The 26,305-nt window shown below is 37.2% G+C and overlaps 2 protein-coding genes across 10 annotated transcripts in view; one reads left to right on the top strand and one right to left on the bottom strand.

The window, feature by feature from the left end:
- sdk (sidekick cell adhesion molecule) overlaps positions 1-18,694 on the top strand; it is a 94,786-nt gene extending 76,092 nt beyond the window's left edge. Inside the window, exons 4-32 of one of the 5 annotated variants that reach the window (XM_066402101.1) lie at positions 520-736; positions 1,923-2,295; positions 2,347-2,507; positions 2,756-2,883; positions 2,998-3,096; positions 3,566-3,685; positions 5,507-5,665; positions 5,722-5,848; positions 5,897-6,088; positions 6,144-6,253; positions 7,762-7,962; positions 9,536-9,714; positions 9,765-9,999; positions 10,152-10,370; positions 10,818-11,077; positions 11,200-11,450; positions 11,916-12,066; positions 12,121-12,349; positions 12,416-12,642; positions 12,704-13,176; positions 13,600-13,796; positions 13,888-14,084; positions 14,429-14,668; positions 14,967-15,312; positions 15,369-15,650; positions 15,706-16,026; positions 16,079-16,255; positions 16,307-16,440; positions 16,915-18,694. In XM_066402101.1, coding sequence (XP_066258198.1) covers positions 520-736; positions 1,923-2,295; positions 2,347-2,507; positions 2,756-2,883; positions 2,998-3,096; positions 3,566-3,685; positions 5,507-5,665; positions 5,722-5,848; positions 5,897-6,088; positions 6,144-6,253; positions 7,762-7,962; positions 9,536-9,714; positions 9,765-9,999; positions 10,152-10,370; positions 10,818-11,077; positions 11,200-11,450; positions 11,916-12,066; positions 12,121-12,349; positions 12,416-12,642; positions 12,704-13,176; positions 13,600-13,796; positions 13,888-14,084; positions 14,429-14,668; positions 14,967-15,312; positions 15,369-15,650; positions 15,706-16,026; positions 16,079-16,255; positions 16,307-16,440; positions 16,915-17,157 — 6,248 coding nt within the window. In that variant the 3' untranslated portion in view covers positions 17,158-18,694. Of the gene's footprint in view, positions 1-519; positions 737-1,922; positions 2,296-2,346; positions 2,508-2,755; positions 2,884-2,997; positions 3,097-3,565; positions 3,686-5,506; positions 5,666-5,721; positions 5,849-5,896; positions 6,089-6,143; positions 6,254-7,761; positions 7,963-9,535; positions 9,715-9,764; positions 10,000-10,151; positions 10,371-10,817; positions 11,078-11,199; positions 11,451-11,915; positions 12,067-12,120; positions 12,350-12,415; positions 12,643-12,703; positions 13,177-13,599; positions 13,797-13,887; positions 14,085-14,428; positions 14,669-14,966; positions 15,313-15,368; positions 15,651-15,705; positions 16,027-16,078; positions 16,441-16,914 lie in introns of all 5 variants that reach the window. The other 4 variants (XM_066402097.1, XM_066402100.1, XM_066402102.1 and 1 more) reach the window with 4 other exon arrangements.
- Positions 18,695-19,799: 1,105 nt separating this feature from the next.
- The window catches only part of E(bx) (nucleosome-remodeling factor subunit NURF301 E(bx)), a 31,965-nt gene continuing 25,459 nt past the window's right edge, over positions 19,800-26,305 (bottom strand). For 4 of the 5 annotated variants that reach the window (XM_066402095.1, XM_066402094.1, XM_066402092.1 and 1 more), the window contains 8 exons: positions 24,812-25,046; positions 23,978-24,281; positions 22,676-22,862; positions 22,405-22,620; positions 22,146-22,351; positions 21,889-22,084; positions 21,494-21,578; positions 19,800-21,413 (listed from right to left, as the gene is read on the bottom strand). In XM_066402095.1, coding sequence (XP_066258192.1) covers positions 21,208-21,413; positions 21,494-21,578; positions 21,889-22,084; positions 22,146-22,351; positions 22,405-22,620; positions 22,676-22,862; positions 23,978-24,281; positions 24,812-25,046 — 1,635 coding nt within the window. In that variant the 3' untranslated portion in view covers positions 19,800-21,207. The remainder of the gene's footprint in view (positions 21,414-21,493; positions 21,579-21,888; positions 22,085-22,145; positions 22,352-22,404; positions 22,621-22,675; positions 22,863-23,977; positions 24,282-24,811; positions 25,047-26,305) is intronic. The other variant, XM_066402093.1, reaches the window with a different exon arrangement.

The raw sequence follows: 26,305 nt of genomic DNA, 5'->3' as shown, positions 1-26,305 counted from the left end.
GTACGACGTTCAAAAGATTTTTTTTATCTAAACCTGTCTACGCTACTAATTTTGCAAGAAATTGTCTTTCGGATACACTTTACTTCGTTAAAATGGGGTCAGGTATTCCGAGATGCAAGGAAATTAAATAAAAAACTACGACTTTTTGGCAATCTCTTTTAATTTTTTTTATTGCATAAAAAACTAAAATCCGCCAAACATGTACTGAGGTGCCGGCCAAAGATACTAAAGAACATCGTAATAGCAGTTCTGAAGTAACCGCAACACTCAGTTAAAAATTATCTATTTCGAGCGACATTTATCTTTACTGTATAACTTTGAGAATTTTTTTCAAAATGAGTGTTCGTCAATGTTCCTAAAAGAAACGGACTATCAAAATGTTTTTTGTTCGTGAAATTCGGACAAGGCATTCCCGAAACGCAAGCTCTAAAAAACGAATGAAAAATGTGGCGTTCCGTTTATTTTTGTGAGCAATTTAGTTGCGCTTTTGAATGAATAAATTCTCACTTTGTTTTGCAGATATGGATGTGTTTAAAGACCAAAAAGAAAGGACGTTGTCAGTAGTAGAAGGAGGCGCGGCAATTCTGGATCTGCCGGAAATCGACTCGGTTCCTTTGCCGGATGTTACGTGGCAAACTGATGAGGGGGTACTGCCGTACGCTCAAAAGTACGCAAAGTCGAAAACGAATCAACTTATAATTTTAGCAGCTGATAAAGCGGATCAAAAACCTTATAGGTAAGTGAAATAAGACTTTAATTATATCTATAATAATACTGTCTTGCATCCAAAGTAATTCCACTTTCTTATGAGGTTACATTTTCATGTTGAGAACGCTTCCCATTGTCCCAGGCCAGGCCGTTAACGGTTTCGTGCTTGTGGACAATCATCGAACAGACGTAGGCAAATTTTATTTTTCAGCTTTAAATTGCTAATAATGAAAAAAGCAATGGCGTATGTCAGTGGTTTCGAAAATGTCGGGCGCGTAATTTTGACATTGCTGGAAGCGTCTAAAATATGACGCCATTTTGATTTTTCAAAAACAACTTGCTTCATCACCAATTTGAATTCGAACATTGGATTGTATTAACTCTTTGAAAAAAAAATTACGCTGTTTCCAGACCTTCAGAAAATACTCAAGGGTTTTCAGCATATCACAATAACTGACCACTCACACATATTATTGATAACTATTTACTTGAAATTTCCGTTAATGCGGCGCGTTTATTAAAGTTGCATTTTTGTGGCATTCGATACCCGCAAAGCAATTTATTTCCATTTAAAAATATCATCCTCGCGTGGGACATATAAAGTGACTTCACTTATATTAAAACCTACCATCTATTCTTGCAGGCCACCAAATCAATTTCGACGTGAATTGATGACGATTTAATACTCAAAGGGCTAGAATATTACCAACGGTATTTGCATTTTAATGAAAACGTATACAATGTAAACGTTAGTTCCGCTTAATTATACCTAATAGTAGATTCTGACAAAAAATTGAAGGTAACGTTGTTAATTACCTGTACCCAAATACGTTAGTCCTGTTTTTTGATAACATATTATTATATACATAGGCCGGCATTGAGTCGCTCTATTAAACTCAAGCCACATTCATCGGGACAATAAGCCCTTTAAATAATTGAATAGCGAAAGGACTTTTTGGTTTATTATTTATTAATGTTTGAACCTCTGTAACCTCTCTTCCAACCTGGTTTACTTTTGTTCTCCCGAAATCGATCCGCAAATTATATGTGTCTCTATTATTTAATAACCTCAACAGGAAACGTATAGCCAATGTGTTATCGCATTAACAATGATAAATAGCATTAAATCCTCCAGGGATTGTTTGTGTATTTGGTCCAGTTAGTAAACTTCAATGAAACGCTTATGATCATTTTGAATGTATATGAAATTTTAGGGCCCGTGCAATAAACGCCCAAGAAGGTAAAGAGGAGAACAGCGCCTTTATAAGACTAACCGTTGAGGACTCGCCTGAAAGCAAAGAGATCGCCCCCGAAATCATCATTCCACCGGACGATCTGCAAATCGTCAAAGGAACAGCAGAAGCCAACCTTTATTGTATTGCGAACGCAAAACCCCTTTATGAGCTGGAGACTTTGTGGTTCAAGGATGGAATTCCCATTGAAAGCGCCGGAATCTCATTCTCTTTGAACGACATTTGGAATCGGAGTTTGGCGTTGGTGTCGATCAACACCACCCATAGTGGCGTGTACGAATGCAATGTAAACCTAAGATCTGGGGGGTTTTCTCCTGTGAAAGCCGTTGCGCAGGTGTGTGTACTTTTACCCCCGAAAAAGCAGATTTTCATGGTTCGCTAATAGGTGATCGTTTTGGAGAAGCCAAGGTTTCTTAGCAACGCCAAATCGGAGACGCTGGGGGATTACGGATCACCGATGAGTCTCCCTTGCGATTTAATAGGGATTCCGAAACCTAATGTGACGTGGTATCGGAATTCAGAAGAGTTAGATCTGACAGATAAGAGGTAAATGATTATTAATTTTAATTTCTTTCGTATCATATGGGTCAAAAAATCGGCAAAATTGGACTTGGTTCATGATACAACGGTTTTAAAACAAGAATACTCTCTTCATTAAATTTGTCCATGCAATTTCTTAGATGGCAACAGCGCAACGTTCTTTTGTTTCAAAGTCCAATCTTAACCGTGAGTGACGCAGCTGTCAGTGTTCTCAAGCAACGTTGTCGGTTTTTGCCAAATATATTTAATTTTAGATATGTGGTGGAAGAGGACAACTCGCTTCTCATTAAGAAACTGCTTATCACGGACAACGCGATGTATCAGTGCTTCGCAAAGAATAAAGCAGGAGAGAGCTCGCAATCCACATGGCTGAGAGTCAAGAGTAAGTTTTGATTTAGCGAGTAATTGGGAAGGTCTGATGATTTTTATCGTCAGATGCTCCTCATGAGAGTAATTGTTATAATGTGATTTTTACTCTTACGTCACCTTCATGCAGACAATCGAGTTATTCGTAGTATAGCCGCAAAATTGGTAAGGTTAAGGCCGTCCGGAGAACGTCATGGTGCAAAAAAGAACTTTGTTTTTGCCACCCCGAGTAAGGATCGATGTTTTTGATTGTTTCACGTTTTATCTTGCACTAGTAGAATAGTGTTGCCGTTCAAATTTTTTTTGTGCCCATTGTTGACCCTTTTTATGGACAAAATTAAAGGTGTTTACCTCAAAGAGTATGCAATCAAAATAGCTAAAGCTGTCTCTGATTTCGCCAAATCACCTGTAAAATAGTTACACCATCACCGTTTTTTACTTCTTATTTGCAAATTAAAATATCGCATGTTTTGAGGGCCGTTTACCGTTCCTAATCATACCCATCTACCTGAAGGCGCACCTGGCGACCCACCATCGTCCCTTCGCCCTTCTTCCTTCGCCAGCGATTCGCTCTTCCACTCCGCCCGTTTTTATTCAGTTTTGCTCTGTTACGATGCATGGGTTGTTAAATTTACGCAGATATTTCCAGTGTTTATATATTTCTTTCACCCTTTTTATACTGAGTGTTGTATTGTTAGCCGCGCAACCGGTGATGGAGTTCGGACCAAAAAATCTGACTGTGCTGGACGGAAAAGATGCAACGATGTCTTGTAGAGCTGCTGGAGCGCCGATACCGAACGTTACATGGGTGTTTAATGGTAAGCTTTTCAACAAAAAAAAAACGAACTGTTAAGGAATATTTTTCTCATGAATAAAAAATCATTTTAACAGGATTGCAATTATCGAAATCCTACACCAATTTTTGTAAATGTACCATTTGATTAATTCAGGAAATGATCCAGTAAATATCATTAGTGCTTTAAAATAGCAAAATAATACGTATAACAGGATGCAGTAGTTCAGCTGATTGCAAGCCTTGGTGAAGTAAAGTCAGACTTTTGAGGGCTATGCAGTCAAACTCTGAAAGTGAGGAAATTTTTCCAAGACACTCCTTTTAGTGTCTTGAAGAAATTGCACAGAAGTGAAATAGAACAATATTTGAAATGATAATGAAAGCAAGACCGCGTTTTTTTTTAGAATAAGTGACATTTTGACCGACTTCCAGATAGTAGAAAATGCACTTGTATTCAATATACATTTGCATATAAAGCTTAAGAGTTTAGCAGGAACATAAACGTACAAATGGTGGTAATCTCTCACAGTTTAAAGTCATTCAAATAAGTAAATACAGATGAACAGATCGGTGTGAGATATGGTCGCTAAGACATAGACGCTGAAAATACCCATTTGCCGAACTCAACTACCAGTGGCGTATTTTACATACTCTTATGATACACTTGTCTCGATATATATTTACTATAAAAATTCTCCCCCAGTTCTCTAAATTATGTATTGTCGTTTGAGGGTGAGAAATGAATTAACCCTATATGGGGCGTATTTCACCCTATCGGGTAAACCCGAGCGACTATGTCAATGAGACCACTTGAAAGAGATATAGTAGAAATATACCTGTTTCTTGGCGGTTTTACATTTTGTTGCTATAGAAGGGTGGGAAATTATTTAATTATCTATAGGGTATCTTTTACCCTCTTGGGTAAACGTGAGAGACTGAATCGATGACGCTAATTGGGAAAAATGAGGTAGGAATATAGCTGTTACCTGTCTATTTCAGATTTTCTTAGCAAACCATAGTAGAGGAGGAAATAATTTAATTATCTGTAGGAAATGTTTCACCCTCTCGGGTAAAAACGAGCGACTGAATCGATGAGATTCATTGGACGAGATGTAAAAGAGTGGAAAATAATTTTAATCTTTTTAGATATGTAATTTTTTTCCCGATAGGGTGAAACATACTTCATAGATAATTAAATTATCTCCCATCCTCATATAACTTGGCAATAAAACCTGAAACAGCCAGTAACAGCAACACTCCTACCATATCTCTTCCAAGTGGTGTCGTCGATCCAGTGGCTCACGTCTACCCAGTAGGATGATTTATACCTCATACAGGGTTAACTCATATTTCACCCTCAAACGACTGTATAAAACTTAATGAGCTAAGGGAAGAATTTTAGTAATAAGGTCATCGGGGCAAGTGTATCATGAGGAATTGTGGCATACGCCACTGGTTATTGCGTTCAATAAAATTCGTGTTCTAAACGGCTGTCTGGGAGGCTATGTTTATATCGGTGACGAGAACAATGCATCTAATCAATTCGGAGTAATTTCTTCATATGGATAAGTAGCCAGATTAATGTAGCTCAAAATCCTTAATTTCTTCCAGATAAAATGTATCTTTAAATTCGGCTCCGAGAGTGTATAATCAGATTTCATTTATCTACAAGTATTACGTTCTTACTAATGTTCCACAATTCCATTAAACAGGCACCATCCTGTACAATTGAAAGTTAGTTTCAAAAATGCCCAAGTAACGATATCCGAAATTTTAATTAATTTATTCCAACTTTTTTGATATCAGTGTGTGTATTGCAGATACACAATTTTTTCTTGTTTCACAGGTGAAGAAGAGATTACGACTTCTTCCAGAAGAATCCAAATATTGGAAACTGGTGATTTACTAATTGCCGCGGTGCGAGAAAAGGACGCTGGCCTCTATACATGCGTTAGAGCCAATGAGGCTGGGGAAGTGAGAGGGTCTGCCCATTTATCCGTGCTAGGTACGTAATTGAACATTTCACATTACGTACTGTTATTTACTAATTTGTCAAATTAGTTCGAACGCAAATCGTCCAACCACCAGTAGACACTCGAGTCCTTCTGGGCCACACGGCAACTCTACAATGTAAAGTTTCTTCGGATCCTGCGGTGCCATACCAGCTGGACTGGTTTCGAGATAAACAGTGAGGTTTACTGAATTATAGAAATATTGTCTGACTTAGTGTTTTTAGATTGATCAATCCGCGTGGAAGTCAACGAATCAACATTCTGCCTGACGGAATGTTGGAAATTCAGGCTGTGAGGGCGTCGGACGTTGGTCACTACACTTGCGCAGTGCGGTCTCCTGGTGGAAATGATACTAGATCGGCCAAATTGAGCGTCATAGAGTTACCGTTTGCACCCACCAATGTTAAAGCCGAAAGGTAGAATTGAAGTGATCTATTTAGTTGAATGCTTTAAGGGATAATCGTAATTTAGGACTGATGATGGAGGACAGAGAGCTGTGAATGTGAGTTGGACTCCGGGTTTCGACGGGAATAGTCCGATTAAGCAGTATATAGTGCAGAAGAGAGAAGTGCCGGAGTTTGGTAAGAGTGAAATTTTTTTTAATTGGGAAATTTATTTGGTTAAACTTTGTTTTTGTGTCCCTAATTTCCGTAGTGTGACTAATCAATTTGGTTTGTATTTTGGGATCTAACTAACCAATAACTAACCATTGGGGAAAATTGGAGGTAATGGGAGCATAATAATCTGTATTTATTTTATTTGTATCCGAAGTCAGTATTAAAATAATTTCATATTTCGTGGATAAACGTTTTATGGTATTTTATTCCTCTGAATGGCAACTGAGTGGCGCTTTTCGTAACATACAGAGGATATTCATTAATTTGAAAAATGAAAATTTGTAGAGTAGTTAATGACATTTTCTGATTTAAATGTATAATTCCGTTATCGATAGCTCTGATTCTAACTAATTAATCAAAGTTTCGTATTCATTAACATTTCATTCGAATATACCGAATATTCTCTACTTTACTTCAATTGCATAATTTTGAACTCTCAGTTTTCCAATAATCTTATATAAACTAGAGCTCATTATGAATCAAAATTGTTCACTATATTGCTAAATCTTTCTAATTAACAACCAACACACAAAAACATAGTTTAACTGCATGAGCATGAAAAGAAATGGCTTTTGGTTACGAGTAAACTACCAATATTTGTTTATTTTATGATTAATTTAAACTTTCCCATTTAATTTTTATTTAATTTATTTTTTTCGTCAAATTTACAAGTCGAATGCAGAATCGTCGCATGGAACGAACCGACCGAATGCTACCCATTTTATTTAAATTCTCTAATGTAATATGTTTTGCATTTAGTTAATGCAACTATAATATTCGATGTCAGGCTTATATGGAGAAATATTATTGTTCTCAGTATTATATGGGGACGGATTTGGAACATTCACGCTCCCTCGCATTCGAATCAATTTGAAATGTATTAAATGTCTATTGTAAATTTACATTGAGCGATAAAAAGATACTCCTTCTCGACAGTGAAGTACTTTTTGGTCCGTCTAAAAAATCATTTTTATGACTCTTTGATAAGAAGGATTCCACAATATGGGATGGACATTTTTCGTGACTTCTGTATTAGAATCTCTGAGGTAGAAGAGAGATAATTAAATTGATTAACGTTGTATCAACCAATCCAATATATGGTTATAGGGAAAATTCTTAGCAAAATGGCGAAAGTGAGAAACTTATATTAGAATCGAAAATTTACATAAAGGGTGTTTTTTTATTTATGCGTTGCTGATTTCACAAATTTGGATAAATGAAATACTATTCATAACAAAATAGTGACAGCATAGCGAAGTTTCTTTCAAATAATTAAAAAAAAAAAATATATATATATATATATTAAAACTGAGATATCTTAGACAATGGAAACGTTTGAACTTGCATTCGGTTCAGTTTTAAGAACCCTCTCGGTGTCTCTGCATTCCATTATTAGCCGCATGCTCAGCAACATATGACCCCTGGCTCCCTGCCCACCTTTGTTCGCAAACAGTGTAATTGTGCTCCACCAGTGCCTCCCATTTCAGGTCCCATCCCTGATCCCCTTCTCAATTGGGTGACCGAGTTGAGCAATGTGTCTGGAGATCATCGTTGGACTCTACTTATAAATCTGAAGGCGGCCGCTTCATATCAATTTAGGGTCAGTGCGGTTAACAGCGTTGGAGAGGGAAGTCCTTCGGAGCCTAGCAATCAAGTGATGCTGCCGCAGGAAGGTAAGAAATATGTAAAAAATTAATTTTCCGTATATGGCTCTGACTTAAATATTTCTGGAATATATACATAGTTTAGATTAGAATTTGGTGAAAATAATAATTATAGTGATGGAATTGAGTCTTAAAATTCCAAACACATTTCTTAGCTGTGACAAATGGAGTAATGGACTGTTACTAGTATATTGATTATTCATCTCATACTGATGTGAATAGATTTTGGCTCTTCATTGATTCTAACTGGTTGCGCAAATCTATGCATTACCTATCCATCCAAGAGAGATTTAAATTTGCCATGTTGTAATTCCTTGTCATCTGCTGCTACCGCAACAGTTTGCCATACTCATTCTGTTGGAATTAATTATTAGTCATTATTAATAGCCGATTAAAGGTTTAATTCATGCGGAAAATTAGCATAACATTAAGTCTATATAATTCATAGTATTTTGACATCATTTACGAGAACAGTAACTTGTTTTTATTTATTTTTTGTCATGCAGGCAGCTCATATACATTTCTGTTTAAAGGTGGGATTTATGTTGCTATACATTCATATATTTGCATGATATGTTACAATTGCATCTTTTATATATTGTTGCAAATCGAAGCAAAAATCAAAGAATATTAATTTAAAAATATATTATAGGGATTGCTCATTTTTCTTTGATTTTCTTTAAGAATAACACTGGTTTGTTAGAACGGTGGAATTGAGCGCTATTTTCAGTTATAACTTAACATTCACTCTTTACTGAGAGCTCTAAGGTGAACTATTGTTAACGTTTCGGTGATATCTTCTCTTCAAAACTTCAAAAAACATTTTTGTGATAATGAAAATTAACAGAATTGAAGTGTATAGAATGCGTTCAGAGTTCGAGCATGTAGTCCATGTAGTCTACCTCCCGTTGTAAATTATTGCTAAGGGAAAGAATGCCCTTTGTTGGAAAAACACATGGGCCAACTTGTGTCGTTTACAAGTGGAGAACGGGTAGGAAACATATGTATATGCTGCACATGGTGTGTAGCTAACCAAGGACCAGGGAGACACTCAATGGTAATGTACAAAAAAACAGAACAAGAATACTCTGGCAAGTTCGTCGAGACGAGTGCGCTTGATATCCTTTGGGAATTTTTATTGTCAGCATTGTCTTAAGTTGTTATCTTCGTTAATATATTTGTTAAAATAAATAACGTGAAAGGTATCACAACTGATAAGTCAATTCCTCACATTTACTTCGTCCATGAACTCTTAATTACCACTGAGTGAATTAAGATAATATGAGGATAGTACTTATTATCTAACAGAATGTATATGTAGACAATGATAATAGTGGACAATTCCACCATTCCAATAAGCCCTTTTTAGGTGTGAAACGTTATTCTAAAACAAAATAAAGAAATGGACTAATTCAGTCAGTATTCAATATTTTGCATCCACCGAAAGCATTTTGTCTTTTTCACTCTGTTTTATTTCAATTTTCATCTTGCATTCTTATCTCTTAGTTTCTTCAGCTTGATACTATGTGAGATCTTTACTCATCTTTCACTTACTTGTTTTTTAAGTAACCACGTGTTTTAGCCCCCTCGGGACCTCCAGTGGGGTTTGTAGGGTCCGCACGCAGCTCTTCAGAGATCATAACTCAATGGCAACCCCCACTTGAGGAGCACAGAAACGGACTAATTTTAGGATATATTATCCGGTACAGGCTGTACGGATACAACGACAGTCCTTGGACCATCAGAAATATCACAAACGAAGTAATTGTAGCTTGTCAGTGTTTGTTAATGTAATAAAACTTCCTGATTAGGCCCAACGAAATTTCCTCATCACCGATCTGATCACATGGAAAGATTATGTAGTACAAATAGCCGCTTACAATAACAAAGGCGTGGGGGTGTTTACTGATGGGGCGAAAATTAAGACTAAAGAGGGCGTGCCGGAGGCTCCTCCGATAATTCAGAAAGTGGAGGCTCTTAACTCTACTAGCATACAGATTTGGTGGATACCTCCGGATCCTCAGAAAATCAATGGTATTAATCAAGGTAAGCTTTTATTCAATTTATTCAGTCGCTTTTTCTATTTGAGGCTCACATTTAGTGGAATGGCTCTGGAGAGAATGCATCCACGTTTTTGTACATTTCTCGCCATTATTGAATTTCTGTCATTACTTTTATATTAATACTGTGTTTGATAGGTTACAAAATACAAGCTTGGCGGTGGCATCTTACGAGAGGCCACGTGGAGGCCAGCATGATGACCGTTCATCCCAACCTACTTGACCCGTATGCGGAACAGATGGCCATTATGACTCACTTAGAGAAATTTGCCGAATACAATATTACAGTGCTGTGTTTCACTGATCCAGGAGATGGCGAAATTAGTGAATTTGTCTACGTTAAAACGAAGGAAGACGGTAAATGTCCCATGGAAAGATCCGAACCACGGTATAAAAACATAACTATTCGCTATTCGCGATTCAAGACGTTCATTCGTTCTCTCGTGCCGGCATTCTGTATTAATGCTAGTCACTTGACAGTGCATTAAATATATTAGTTTGTCAGCTATTTATAAAATTAATAATGCATTTTAAAGAATCAATTAAAAACGTTAATTTTATTAAATGATAAGTACTTTATAAGGAACTCCAATTTGCCCAGCTCCAATCAATATCTGGCTGAACTGGTAGGTATCATGCGTCAAAATGTCAAACAAAAGAACTACCTACATTTAAATGTCTTGACAACGTTTCGCAAGAAATTTAAAAAAAATGACGTAAATATGAATTGTGGGATTTTGTCTTTGTTATTATCATGATTACAATTGACCCACATGTCAATAATCATCTTGTTTTATTGTAAAGTCCCCGACGAAGTCTCCAATCTTCAATTCGACGACATCAGCGATCGGGCCGTTAAAGTTATCTGGCAGCCGCCGAAGAAAATCAACGGCATTTTGACGGGTTATCAGATCCAATATCAAGTCAAGGATGTTCCCGACTCTTTGCGCTTGAAAAACCTATCTTCTGACACTTTAAGTGAAAAAATTACCGAACTTCAAGCCACGACGCACTACAAGTTTGAGGTGACCGCTTGGACTGCAGTGGGACCCGGGCCACCTAAGGTTTGGCTACTGTTAATAAAGTCCGGTTATATCTCTCAGTTTAAACCTGGATAGATTTTAAACTTAGGGGTGTTGAATCGGGCTCGTGACTTCGATCAGATGAGGTTAAGGATTAATTCTAGGTTGCAATAATTCAATCTGGAGTGGAGCCGGTCCTTCCTCATGCCCCATCCAAACTTGCCCTGTCGAACATCGAGGCATTTTCGGTAGTTCTTCAATTCACTCCTGGATTCGATGGTAATTCATCCATAACGAAGTGGACGGTGCAGGCTCAGACCGCCAGAAATTCCACCTGGTTTATGGTATATGAAATCAGCGATCCGGATGCCACTACGATTACAGTCACCGGATTGGTGCCATTTACGTTATATAGGTAAGTCTAGATGAGTAAAAAGAATGAGCTAGAAGAACTGAATATATTAAACAATTGTTGCCAAGCAATCCTATTATGCAAAATTTTGGTCCTGATGAAGTTGGTAAAGTATAAACTATAAGTGGCAACGAGTAGGTATCATTGTTTACGTCACCAAGTTTCTTGTAGTCTACACAGATCCTTGTTGAAGGATTTTTCTTCTTAACATCTCTAAGAGACGACTATGGACCAGATTATTTTCCTGTAACGCCTTATTGTCACTCGAATCTGATAAAACTATCGATAAAGTATTTAGACTGTAGCAACGCATTTCCAAAATCTACATATTTATGTTCGTTGGAATACTAGGAGACTCCGCCAATTAGTTTGCAGGGACCCGTAACGAGATTCGCCCCTTCAATCACCTTGTTTCTTTTAATCTTTGGATATTATACGTAGTAGTTGTATTTATTTATTTATTTGTAGACTCAGATTGATCGCAAATAATGTAGTCGGCTCCAGTACCCCATCCGAAGCGACCAAAGAATTCCAGACCATCCAAGCACCTCCGGCTCATCCTCCGAAAAACGTCACAGTTCGAGCCATGAGCGCGACAGAGCTACGCGTGCGCTGGATTGTAAGATAACCCTACAACCGTTAAAAATCTGCCTCAGTGGCCTCCATTCTACAGCCGTTGCAACAAATCGAGTGGTTCGGTAACCCGCGAGGCTACAACATCACTTTCGTTGAAGTCAGAACCGGATATTCCCAAAGCGCCACTATTGAAGACCACACTGCGAATTCTCACGTTATCGTCGGCTTGGAGGAATACGCCTTGTATGAAATTCGAATGCAGGCCTGTAACGATGTGGGTTGTTCGTCGGCAGGGCCTAAGGCCTTAGAAAGAACTAGAGAATCTAGTAAGTTATGCCAAGTTAAACTGAATAAATGTGAATATGAAATTACATTACTTTGATTTTTTTCAGTGCCTTCTTTTGGGCCATTAAACGTTGTGGCCAACGCCACATCTTCCACTACAATCGTGGTCAAATGGGGCGATGTCCCCAAGGAACATCAAAATGGCCTAATTGAGGGGTTTAAAGTTTACTACGCCACAGATTCTAAAAGTTCAGACTACAAAGTGATCCCCAATAACTCTACTTTCACTACTACCCTTACTGAGTTGCGGAAGTATGTTGTGTATCATGTGCAGGTATTTTTAATATTATTTAATGTTAAATATTGAATTTTAATACGGATTTCTATGTTTTTAGGTACTAGCTTATACAAGATTAGGCGACGGTGAACCGAGCAAACCTGCAGTAAGCGTGCGAACCTTCGACGACGTCCCTGGGGCTCCCTCCAACGTTTCCTTCCCTGACGTCTCATTCACCTCGGCAAGAATCATATGGGACGTTCCGGAGGAGCCCAACGGCGAGATTCTCGCCTACCGAGTGACTTATCACATAAACAACGTGAACGCTAACAGCAAATCGTCGAAAGAGTTCCCGCCGTCGGACAGAACTTTCAGATTCACACAGCTGGAACCCGAAAAGTACTACATGTTCTCGATTACATCTCAAACGAGACTCGGTTGGGGCAAAACGGCACACGCTTTAGTTTTTACGACGAATAACAGGGAACCGCCTCAGCCGCCTTCAGTTCCACAGGTCAGTCGCTCGCAAATACAAAGTAGAGCGATTACTTTCAGTTGGACACCGGGCAGAGACGGTTTCGCACCTTTAAGGTAATATATATCAGAATAATATTAATGATCATTTTCGTAGGTAATAAATGTGAATTTATTAACAAAATGTAGAAAGAAAAACTAACGAATTTACTACTACTCGACTGCACCTCTGCCTTTCTATATCTGAACCGCCCATTTTCCCCTCTTCCCTTTCCTTCTCAGTTCTGGGGAGGTACCTCAGTCCAAAAAGACGTTCCCCGTTATGGCCGTTTAGTAACGGCATTAGTAGTAACCTAGTTCCACAGTGCTTCATCCCAAGATAGCTTTATTAGTTTGCTTGTCATTATTTTATTACTAACTGTAATACCATAATACTAAAAACTTGTGAATTACTAAATCTTCAATATATACATAATTGTTTATTAAGGAAATAAGACGATTTTGAATGAGTTCCAATCTTCGAATATATTTCTTTGTCAGATATTATACGGTTCAGAAAATGGAGGCTAACGGTCCATGGCAGTCGCTGCCTGAAAGAGTGGATCCTCAGCTGACTTCTTACACTGTAACGAACCTGAAACCTTACACGTACTACAGATTCAGAATTCAGGCTACGAACGACATAGGTCCGAGTCGGTTTAGTCCGGAATCTAGTCCAGTTCGAACGTATCCCGCGGGTAAGTATTGGATTCGAATTGTAAATAATTTTACTTTTGAATCTTATTCCTGATTAATTCATTTCCTACAACGTTCGTAAATGATTATCAGCTCCCAGTAAAGCAGTATCAGGACTTAAAGCAGTGCCCATTACCACAACAAGTGTGGAAGTCTTCTGGATACCGGTCGAAGAGCAGCATTGGAGTGGGGACACTAAAACCGGCGGTTACCGTGTGGTTTTCCAACCCGTGTCCGATTTTCCTACTGCCTTGCAGGCCACTCCTAAAGAAGAAATAATGGGAATCAATGTAAGTCATTTCCTGTGAGTCCGTGACCACACGCAATCAAAGTGGCAGGTCTCGGTGTCAGAACTGTTTTTTTCTTTTATTTTGTTTGAGACTAATATCTCAACCCAAGGAGGTATTATTGGAGCAATGAAGTTGCACAATTTTCTCAGCTGAAAGTAACTGAGGATAACATTCTTTTTTACTAAGTGTTTGAATGATAATTCTTGTTAACATTTAGGCAGGTCATATATACTAAGCGTTTTTTTTAATAATGTAAGCACTGAGTACAGGAATACTGTACTACCTAGTGCAAATCGAAATATCTTTAAAGAACGAGACGCATAGTATAAATTTACTCTTTATAGGCAAGCAAGATGGTCCTTAGTGAGCTGCTTCAGGACAGAAACTACGAAATAATAGTAGTTCCATTTAACATTCAAGGAGAAGGCCCGGCAAGTCCCCCTGTTACCGTTTACGTAGGGGAAGCAGTACCGACGGGAGAACCTCGAAGCTTACAAGGAAAACCAGTATCTTCCACGGAAGTTCGCTTGAGATGGAAACCGCCACAACAACATATGCAGAATGGGGAACTGCTTGGATATAAGGTTAGTGGGATTTGTATTTTAATGAACCAAGCGGGGAGGAGCACTCATATCAAAGTAATTTTTGATGTCATTAAGTGGTCGAATATAAAGCAATGGAGAGCATAGATAGGTGTATAATGTAAGGTCGGGTAAAAATGCCTCCCCTCTGAATCCGCCATTAACTATGATATTGTGTAAGTGTTAATTTTTCTATGTTAATTCACAAAAAAAAGGAAAAATAAGAAAAATCAGATGGTTGAAAATTCTGCTCAATAATTCATAAACGCAACAAAGGCTAAATCGATATACCTTTTTTCAGATTTTCTATTTAGTCATCAATTCTCCTCAAGAACTCGATGAGGACAAACGCTGGGAAGAAGAAATCGAGGTTGTACCTGCATCATCTACGTCACATAGTCTTGTGTTTTTGGATAAATATACGGAATACCGTATACAAATTCTCGCATTTAATCCCGCTGGTGATGGGCCTAGATCGCAGCCCATCATCGTTAAAACTCTGCAAGGCCTGCCCGGTCCTCCGATAAATTTACGATTCACCGAAATTACCATGAACAGTCTAATGGTAATGTGGGATCCACCCAAGAAACGGAACGGCGATATTATCAGTTATATCGTAACTTATGAGACCGCAGAGGAAAATGAACGTAAGTGGCTTTTTTTGACACAATTTTCTTTCTGTTTTAACGTGTGGTTGTAACAGGATTTAGTAAGCAAGTCAAGCAAAAAGTTTCAACAAATAACCTACTAGTTCAGAACTTGGAGGAGGAAGTTACGTATACGTTCACTGTGAGAGCTCAAACTATTATTGACTACGGGCCGCCGATGGCGAGTAATGTGACAACAGGTCCGCAGGAAGGTTCTCCTGGTACTCCCAAGGATTTCTTGGTGGTCAGGCAATTGTCCAGCGTAGATCTACATTGGGCAAACGGGCCAACAGGCAAGGGCCCTATTCTGGGGTATTATTTCGAGTCTCAAAGAAAGGGTATGAAAATATATTATTTCCAGTAATCAAATACAGACAACAACAAAATTTTTAGATGACACACGGTGGCAAACAGTAACGAAAACCAATAATGGACCGCTTCAAGATTTCACCATTTCCTATCAAAGTCTTTTGCCCTCTACCGCCTACATTTTTCGCGTAATTCCCTATAACAAATTCGGAATTAGCTTTCCCGCAGTTTGGAGGGATCACATATTGACCCCCTCGAAATTGTATATGGAATATGGCTATCTACAAAACAGTCCGTTTTACCGGCAAACCTGGTTTATGGTTTCCTTAGCCGCCACCTCCATTATAATAATTATTACCATTATTGCTGTATTATGCGTGAAGAGCAAGAGTTATAAGTATAAACGTAAGTCGGGTTTTCTCTATTAAAGCCAGTTTGGAATTGAGTAATTTCGCAGAGGAGGCTCAAAAAACGTTGGAAGAATCGATGGCGATGTCTATGGTCGATCAACAAGAACTGGCCATGGACTATTATCGATCGAAAAGTACAAATGGAACGATTACGGCCATGGGGACTTTAAGTAAAAGAACAGCGAATAGAAAACAATCGCACAATCAGCCGCCTCCCATATTAGGTAATTTGTATTTTTCAAGACTAGAATGTTACAATATTACAATTTTTTTAGGTAAATCGCCTCCCAGGCCTTCCCCAGCTTCGGTGCCCTATAACTCAGATGAGGAGAGTTTGAAGGGTTACGATGAAAACCCTGACGACAGCAGCGTGACTGAGAAACCTTCCGAAATGAGCTCCTCAGAACAGGTATACTTATTTTATTTTTGAAATGATTGTCGTTTAATGTGTGAACTAACAATGATGTTTTGTTGCAATCTTACTTGTGTTAGTCACCACGTACTAAGGTAAAAGTAAATGTAGGTACATTGAGATAAATATGCTTTTTATCAAACTTGGCTTGCTTCAGTCGTTGTCAGCATCCACTACGAAAATTTAATATGAAATATTAGTTTTTGAAGCCTACACATGACCTTTCTCATTTCATTTTTTTAATTACGGACCTGATTTTTATGATCGTATTTTGGAAAGTTATTTAATTGAAGATAAAAAGTGCTTCTAAAATATGAGCAAAATATCAGGACTGTATTTAAAAAATTAAAAATATCTTAAAAACTAAACAGCTAAAAGAATCGCTTTTTTGTATTTTATGCTTTTCTCCCGCATTTTCTCTGCAATCTCTGGAATGAGCAAAGAAAATCTTCACTAATAATTATTTTTCAGGGTTCCGAGAGTGAAAACGAAAGTGTCCGCTCCGATCCGCACTCGTTCGTCAACCATTACGCCAACGTGAACGACACCTTGCGACAGTCGTGGAAGCGCCAAAAACCGGTGAAAAATTACAGCAGTTATACGGATTCGGAACCGGAAGGCAGCGCCGTGGTCAGCTTGAATGGAGGTCAAATTGTATTAAATAATATGGCCCGCTCGAGAGCACCGTTGCCCGGATTTTCTTCCTTTGTATAAAGTAATCTGTTAGGACAATTTTGGATTTGTGAGCTTCATAGGAAGTGTCTTTATTCAGAAACATTCTACTTTTGAATTGACATTACTGATCAAATTTTGGCATAGTTTAAATAACCCAACTATTCTCCGAATAAACATGGAATTTTAATCATTTTTTGCCACTCTAGAGCTCACAAATTAAAGTTATAAAAACCTTCCTTTTTTACTTTAAATCTCTTAAAATAGAACTATCTGTGAATGCGTAGTTACTTAAGAATTTACTATTGATTGTAAATAGTACCTGTTAGCGCATATTAGTAAATATATTAAAGTTTTATCTATGGACCAAAACGTAGGCAAAGCGCCATTGCCCGATCTCAAATATTATTATTATTGCAGCTGGAAATTTTTCCTTGAAGGATTATGGTGGAACTGTCAGCCCAATGGTCTGAGAATATGAGTTTTTTTTAATATCGGTTTAGTTCCACCGCAATCATTTGTGAGCATAATTACATTTTTTACACGGGCCTTCATTGTAGGCATATCTAATTCTGGCCCGTGTAAACAATTCTTTGGAAATGACAGTGGGTTATTATTAAACAGTGTGGTCAGCCATGAAGTAATAGCCATATTAAAGGATTCAGTATATTTCTAAATGGGCCTTCAGTTAGAAAAATATTAATATTTCTCTATTTGTAGTCGTGTCCAGTTTCTAATAATATAGAAACGCCATGTACATATTTCTATTTAGAATATAAATATTAGGTAATGATGTAATAACCTTCTGTCGTACAATACTGCATAGGAGATTCGAACATTTTGAAACACACGGATTATAAAAGACTTGACCTATTTAAATAAGTTCTGTAAATAGTGTTTTTTACTATTCTTATTCTATTGTTCATATACATCAGTAGTATATAGGTTAAAATTGAAATATTAAAAAGTAGGCGATTTTAGCTGTAAGCCAACATTTGTCACTGTCAATTACGTTGTAGGTTCTTTTGAAAATTCATAGACGTATATCGTTTCAACTTTTCTCCAACCAATTTATCAAACCGAAATCTTGTTTTCCGGTGAAGATAATTTCAGTATTTACTATGTGACAGAAGCATTTCAAGAGGACAATTTATTTAAGGGTGCTGTGCAAATAATTATGTAAATCTTTGTTTATGCCCAGCTTCCCATCAAACCTTGACTTATTCTCAAGCGAACCAAAAAACTTATTGTCATTTAAGTAAAAACAATGTCTGACATGTATCTCAGATGTATATTGTATGGGGGGAAATTGGGCACTACCAAAGCTTCAAATACTAACTTTTTAAGATTCCTTTAAAGTAGATGTCATCTTACCTACTTTTGCTCAAAACTTTAATGTTTTGCGTTTCTATACATCTGTTTCGTGGAGAAAAAATATGTTTTTCTCCATAAAATATCGATACACTAAAAACGTTAAGGAACGATTTTGTCGATCCTACGTGCATACACTGCCTTTATTTAATATACCTACTTAATTTATTATTGCAGCTGTTTGTAAAATAAATCTGTGATTCTATCATTCGTTGTATGTATTACTCACCTTCACTTGACTATCACAATGACGTTTTTATACTATTTGATGTTTTAAAGCATAGTTTTTGATTGGCATTAGACATTTTTTTATGAGTAACATAGGTATAATTTTTTTAACGAGTATAGTAAAAAAAGTGTTCTAAAAAATGTAGAAAAGTATTAAAGCGTAGAAAAAAAAATAGCAAAAAGAGTTGCAAAAAAATGTACGAAAGGAGTGGAAAAAAAAGTAAAGTACAAAATGATGTAGCAAAAAAAGTTGCAAAAAATGTACGAAAGGAGTGGAAAAAAAGTAAAGTAAAAATGATGTAGCAAAAAAAGTTGCAAAAAATGTAAGGAGTGGAAAAAAAGTAAAGTAAAAAATGATGTAGCAAAAAAAAGTTGCAAAAAATGTAAGAAAGGACTGGAAAAAAGTAAAGTAAAAAATGTTGCAAAAAAATGTACGAAAGGAGTGGGAAAAAAAGTAAAGTAAAAAATGATGTAGCAAAAAAAGTTGCAAAAAATGTAAGAAAGGACTGGAAAAAAGTAAAGTAAAAAATGATGTAGCAAAAAAAGTTGCAAAAAATGTAAGGAGTGAAAAAAAAAGTAAAGTAAAAAATGATGTAGCAAAAAAAGTTGCAAAAAATGTAAGAAAGGAGTGGAAAAAAAAGTAAAGTAAAAAATGATGTAGCAAAAAAAGTTGCAAAAAATGTAAGAAAGGACTGGAAAAAAGTAAAGTAAAAAATGTTGCAAAAAATGTACGAAAGGAGTGGAAAAAAGTAAAGTAAAAATGATGTAGCAAAAAAAGTTGCAAAAAATGTAAGAAAGGACTGGAAAAAAGTAAAGTAAAAAATGATGTAGCAAAAAAAGTTGCAAAAAATGTAAGGAGTGGAAAAAAAAGTAAAGTAAAAAATGATGTAGCAAAAAAAGTTGCAAAAAAGTGTACAAAAACAAAAGGTTTTAAAAAAAATCGGAACAAAAAAAGTAACGATAGTTCTGGAAGAAACACTGAATATATTTCACCTGAAAAAAAGTGGTTAGGTTTATTGGTGCAGTTTATTGCACATAAGAAGACATTTTCTGAAATTAGCAAACTCAATTAAAAAAAAAACACATTTTTGTAGATATTTTATTTGTCGATAAACCTGCGTCATATCGCCTATATCGACCAAATATAAAAATTTGAAATATGTGCAAACGTAAAAGGAAATCTCTCTGTTAAATAACACAAAAACGGGGATTTATGTAATATCTACAATGGCACTATCGCTAATTAATTATTACATAAATATTTAAATACTTAAGACATTTTGGACTATTTCCAATCACGAACTTAACATATTCCTCCATTATTAGGTTTTATTTGACTATGATAAATTTACAATTTGAGCGATACGAAGTGACTCTCACATCGAGTTTTCAATAATTATTTAAACGGGAGCAAACTGAAGAGAGTTTTGTACATTTTGATTGAATTTCTAAAGAGTCACCTAGTGTAACGCTCTTCAATTGTCACTGTACAAAGCAAAAAATTTATAAATATATATAAACATATATATAAATATATACATATATATATATACATATATATATATATATACATATATATATATACATATATATATATATATATATATAAATGTGTTTGTCCCAGATTTTAGGCAACGACAATTAAAAAACTAAAATTTAAAAGTTGCTTACTCCGATTTCCTGTTTATTTTCGAAACATCGATGTTTGAAATATGGCACTTTTTGCACTTTTGACAATCATAACCTCCGAACAGTTTAAGTCATGGTTAAAATAGCTTTTACATTTGCATGTATTCGTTTCTCAAAACCAATGGGAATGCTGAACTTAACATCTGTCAAACAACTTTTTGATATAAGTCATATTTTGTATTCAGATTTGTCTTATAAAACTACACCACAAATATAAAGGCCATTTTTGAATAACTCACACTGTTTGGAAATTGTGACTGTTAAAAAGTGTAAATAATGTCATGTTTCCAACGCCGATATTTCGAAAACAGTTGAAATTCGGAGTAGGGTATTATAAAGGATAATCTAACAAAATGGCTAACAATCCAAAAATGCGACAATATACAGAGGGTTCTAGTACTTTTTAATTAACTTTTTTTAGCTACTCCGTATGTTTAAAATTATGCTCAGCCTATACCTCTGCTGTCATTCTATAACTTTTGAATTTGAACTGTTCCTTTTCCCTTAAAGGGATTTTGAGATAACTGCCTACATAATATCTGGGACATCCTGTATATTATGTACACAATATGAATCCCCAATTATAATTATTTACAAAATAGAAGATCTCTGGCAGATTAACACTAAAAAAGAACAATTTGTAACTATAAGCTGAGATCGTCCGAATCTGCGAGAAATCCTGTATATGCTTAAAAATAAAGCTCTACAGTGAAAACTCCTCACTACGCATGCCCGCAGTTTGTATTAATTTAAAAAGCCAATTTTAATTAATTCCTGACTGTCCGTGTGGCTAAAACTATGTTTTTACTTAACGTTTTCGTACAACTTATCTCTTAGGCATTTTATTTTGTTGACAAAATACGCCTCCAACGTCTCGGCGCACTTGAAGAACGGAGATTCTTTGGGATTATAGTATCTGCAATTATCGAAAATTTTGGTCATATCTCCTATAAATTCGCTCAATTTCCGGTACGACTGCTCGTTGATTTTCGATTCGATCATTTGAAGATCTGTAATGCGAAACAAAAGCGTTTTAATCAGTTTCATGAGGTTGAACTACATATGTGAATAAATAGAAAATTTAACTTACCCATGGGTTCCTTAATTACTTTGTAATAGTCAGGAGCCTCGGTAGGATCGACAGGTTCCATGAAAGGCCAGGCACTTTTATGCATCTGAAGGAGAAGAAACCCAACTTATTAAGTTTTTTTCAGGTACAAGATGACAATTTCGCTTTAACTCTGACAGCTTTGCCTATTTCGAGAAAATTTCGACTTCCTTCGAGAAGTTTTTCGACTGTGTCGTGACGGTTGATTGTAAAATGCAAAGGCAAGTAAAAAATGGATTTTTGCAAATCCGGCGCAAATAAGTTAATCGTACATTTAAAAATAAATACGTCACGTCCGCTTTGTATCGAGCCCACAAATAACAAGAATAACGCGGCGTTGTAGCACAAACGGCACGTAACTGTGATTATGTACTCACTTGTATTTGCTTAATGAGTTTTTTCAAATTGTCGAAATCCTTCTGCGCCAACTCCCTCATGTTCACATAATTCACGGAGCTGTTTTTCTGACATCGAGGACAAACGTACTCATCGATGTTATCGGCTTCCGACTGTAAAATGCCCACACATCGCCCGTGGAACCAGTCCTGACAATTGTCGCAACAAATATAGAACCTGAAAGAAACGCATTATTACACTATGGATATGGCTAAATCTTCGAGAATTAGAAACTTACTGTGATTCGTCGTAAGGCTGCTGACACAAGCAATAAAGCTTCTGTGTTTCCCGCGCCTGCTTACATTCATCGCAAACAAACTCGGTCAATGTTTTACTGCTTTCTTCCGTAATCCCGACACAGTCTCCGTGGAACCAATTGTTGCATAGATCGCATCCTACGTAGAACTTGGTTTCGTCGTATGGCGTCCGACAGATGCAATAAACCTGGTGGAAAATTGCCAATAAGTTATAAAACAAGCTATTGATTAAAGACGCACTTTCTCTTTTTTGAGTTTCGAATGTCCGGAATGCGGCGAACTGTGTGCTTTCGGCTTTCTACCTCTGCCAGCCGCACCGCCTTTGGTGAGGGGAATAGCAGGCGTGGTGGCTGTGGGCGCTGATTTCCGCTTACTGCTCCCCGTTCGCGCCGTCACCTCATCCTGCTTCGTCCTCTCGATTTTCGTCCTGGCAGCCAACTCATCCGCCACTTCCTTCTAAGGAAAATTAACAATATAACATCTTTCAACGATAACGCAAATCCAATCAGACCTGTATCTCGTATTGAAGCTCCTTTTCTAGAAGCGCCCGTTTCCTGAGAATGTCCTTCTTGAGGAGCTCTTTTTGTCTGTACAGGGTAACCATTACTTTGGCTTTGGCATTGGAAACGCGTTCCGCCGCCTCTTTGCTCTTGGTTCGAGACCTCGGTGATAGCAGCTTATCTTTTATAAGATCGGACCTAATTTGTGGAACAGAATACTGTATGGAACGCTGCACCACAGGTGTATTGAAAATTATCGATAATTTTAGGACAATATGCGTGATAAATTGAGACAGGTACAAATGGATCCCCACTTCAGTTCTATTTTGTTAATCTATTGATCTATTTCGGAATTTTGCAACTTTCCGACCTCAAAACGAACGCAATTTTAGTCCCAATTTAATAACGTTCAAACGCTAAGACCTCAAGGATAGCGGATTCATACGAAACACAAGTACAAAATAGCAGGCTGCCGTTCTATCGAGTTTTAGGCTTTAAACCCATGTTTTTCCAACGGCACTATTGATAGTAATAATGATAATTAAAACTGCATTTATATTTGCGCTGTTCAAATTTAGCGCAAAAATATCTCATCTCTTTTAACTGGATGTTAATGACGTACTTTGACGTAACGACTTTTTTCAAACTACGGCAACACTGCTAATTGTAAATTGACAGCTATACCAAGGAAACAAAGACCACCGCTGCCAAGTCACTTCTTCACAAGCGAAAGAGCGAAGTGAAGCTGAACTCAACATTACGAATTAAAATAAGGGAATTATTGATTGCTCAAACCTGAGTATTTTTTTTGACTCAAACACCGATTATTCTGATTTAATAGCTACGTTAAGGAAACAAAAAACGTCACAGCGTCATTTTCGCGCATGCGTACAAATGAAGTGACGTAACCGCACCGAAGGTCAATTAAAATAAGAGAATTGTCAACTACTCAGATGTCAAATACATTACTTTTTAGTTTGTCAGTTGAACTTTCCTCCAAACGACGGCAACGCCGCTTATTGTGACGCGACAGTCATTTTATCGAAACAAAAGAACTCCACAGCGTTAGTGTTTTCTCACGTGTGCATAAGAGAAATGACGTAGCCACGTCAAAATTGAGAGCCACAATGAGACAACCGTTGGCTACTCAGGCATCAATAGCAGCCCTGTTGTAATCTGTAATGGCCCCATCTTCAACTCCGGCAATACCGCTTATCGCAATTTGATAGCCCCATTTTTGGAAAATAGAGAAACACTGCGGCGCTTGCTTGTTTCGGGTTAATTTGGGTTTTAAAGATAAACTGAGCACTTACGTTTGAATTACTTCGGTCTTCTTAACCTCGTTATTCTTGCTCGGCCTGCTCCGCTTCGGTTGGTCCATCACCCAATCGGCGTCCGCATCGTCCATTTTCGAGGTGCTGGACGGCCTTTTGCGCGAAGTGGTCGGGAGACGCGTCACCACGTTGGACACCACCGTGGAAGACGCGGGAACTTTGGGCACCGGAGACGGACAGTCGGGCTCCTGCTTCATCTGCCTCTCTTGGTACCTTTGCAACTGCAGCAGTTTCTCCTCGATTTCTGGGTTCAGATTCTCTTGTTTTAGTGCAGTTTTGATTGCTAAACGGGTGAAAATTAGGATAACGGAAATGTAATATGGAAAAATAAAAATGGGCAAAAATAAGTAAACAGAACCCAAAGCAAAACGACGGGAAAATAATAGATAAACAACATATTAGAAGAAGTGCAAGGGCTTCATAAAAAGGCCGGTTGGTTTTTGTAAACAATTTATTACATAAAATTTGGGTACAATTGGATTCACATTTTACAGCTAAATTTCAAGAAACGAGGAAGGTCGGAAATCTTAGCTACAGGAAGAACTTTACATAATATACTAACCTGCGCCGACTTTAAAACGAAACGTTTGCTTTGTTTAACCCTTGCATTTCCACTAATATCACCTGTATGCCCTTAAAACTATGAATACAACATCGTCCATCTTCTCAATCAACTGGCAAAAATCGATTTCTGCACAAAAATACTTTTTGTGACTCACTTCGTATAATATCGAATACACCCCGTGTCGTTTTGCATTGGGTACGTACAATTGGGATTGTAAACTATAACGGATGGTTGATAAACGAACATACTTTGCTGAATATAGTCCGGCGTGACAACAAACTGCTTATTCGAGTCTCCGCTGGATGTTTGGGGATGCTGCTGTTGTTGCGTACGCTGCTGGGTGGCCTGATTATTCTCCATTTTCGCTTTCATGGCTTGGATGAGTGCAGACGTTTGAGAATGCTGGCCATTGGCAAGACCTTGGCGGTTGGACGAGTTAGCGGAGTCGGCCGGTTGGACCGTCGGTTGGGTTTTGCCCGGCGCCTGAAATCGGGGTTGGAAAAAAATCATGACTTTTTTTGAGTACAATCAAATTTTTAGAAATAAATTTGTTTCACCCGCCTACGTAGATCTTGATACATCGTTAGTCCGAACAGAAATTCAACGAGCTCTGCGCAAACTAATACCATTTGTTACTCTTCATGAAGTAACTTAACGCTAAATTTAACACTCGCAGGGTTCGAAAGATGGACTATTGAACGATATTAACCTTTCCCTTAATGCATCTACCTCACTCAATTTAACCAACCGTTCTTGCTATATTACTACGAGACATTAGGACCATTCGAGCGAGGAAATTGGTTCCACGCCAATAGTCTATCATCATATCTTGGGTTTTTTTTTGCGGGGCTTATCTGGGGTTGCTCGTAATTACCATACTCCGTTGATTTTTTTGCTTGACTGGTCATTATTTTAAGCAGTACAAATGCATTCGATATTGGTACGAGTCTCCTCAGTAGAAACATAAAAATAGAGGCAACACATTCCGCTAAAAAAATGTTAAGAGAAGATGTTTTAAGAAATTTTGAACAAATCTAAATGTCTCGGCCTGCTAGTGCAGGTCTAATGAAATTACTAAATATTTTTAAATATTCAATTTCAATTTAACGTTGAGATTCTAAAAGTTAAAATATTTTAAATACTGAAAATCACAGTAATTTTTGGAAAAAGCTTTTGTTTTTTGAAAATAGGCAAAAAAATTAAAAATTGCTTTCAAAAACGGCAGTGTATTGGCCACTAAATTCCCTTCAACTTTTCCCATTTAACCATTTTTCTAGCTCGTACAATTAGCAGGTTATCCATGCAGGTGAACCCGATTTGGGTCGCACTGTATTTGACTATTATTTACCTAACAAGTGCGAAAAGTGATAATTTATTATATGATGATCGTTTCGCTTCGATTCGTTTGATCCAGCGATCCAGTACAGTAAACATTTTTCTTAAGCGTTAAAAACAATATTTCTGCACGAGCGCATGTATGTTGACTATATAGTTTTTTGCAACCAATTAAGTATTAGCGTACGGTAAAATCACGGACAAGTACGGAAAGTTTTACCGCACGCATGTCAATGTCAAATACTCACAAAAACTTTTAACGCACTGATTCTCGCACGTTAAAACTTTTAACCGCTTAGTCGTAGGACAAAAAATACGAACTGTTCATGGGCTGTAAAACTTTCTCCTGACAGTATGAGTGTCGCTACGTAAAACACAGTTGTATCGTATCGAATTGCTTACGTAAC

Source organism: Euwallacea similis, chromosome 24 (genome assembly GCF_039881205.1).
Source record: "Euwallacea similis isolate ESF13 chromosome 24, ESF131.1, whole genome shotgun sequence".
Taxonomy (NCBI): Eukaryota; Metazoa; Arthropoda; class Insecta; order Coleoptera; family Curculionidae; genus Euwallacea; species Euwallacea similis.
Note: the sequence above shows the minus strand (reverse complement) of the source record. Positions and strands in the feature narration are given on the sequence as shown.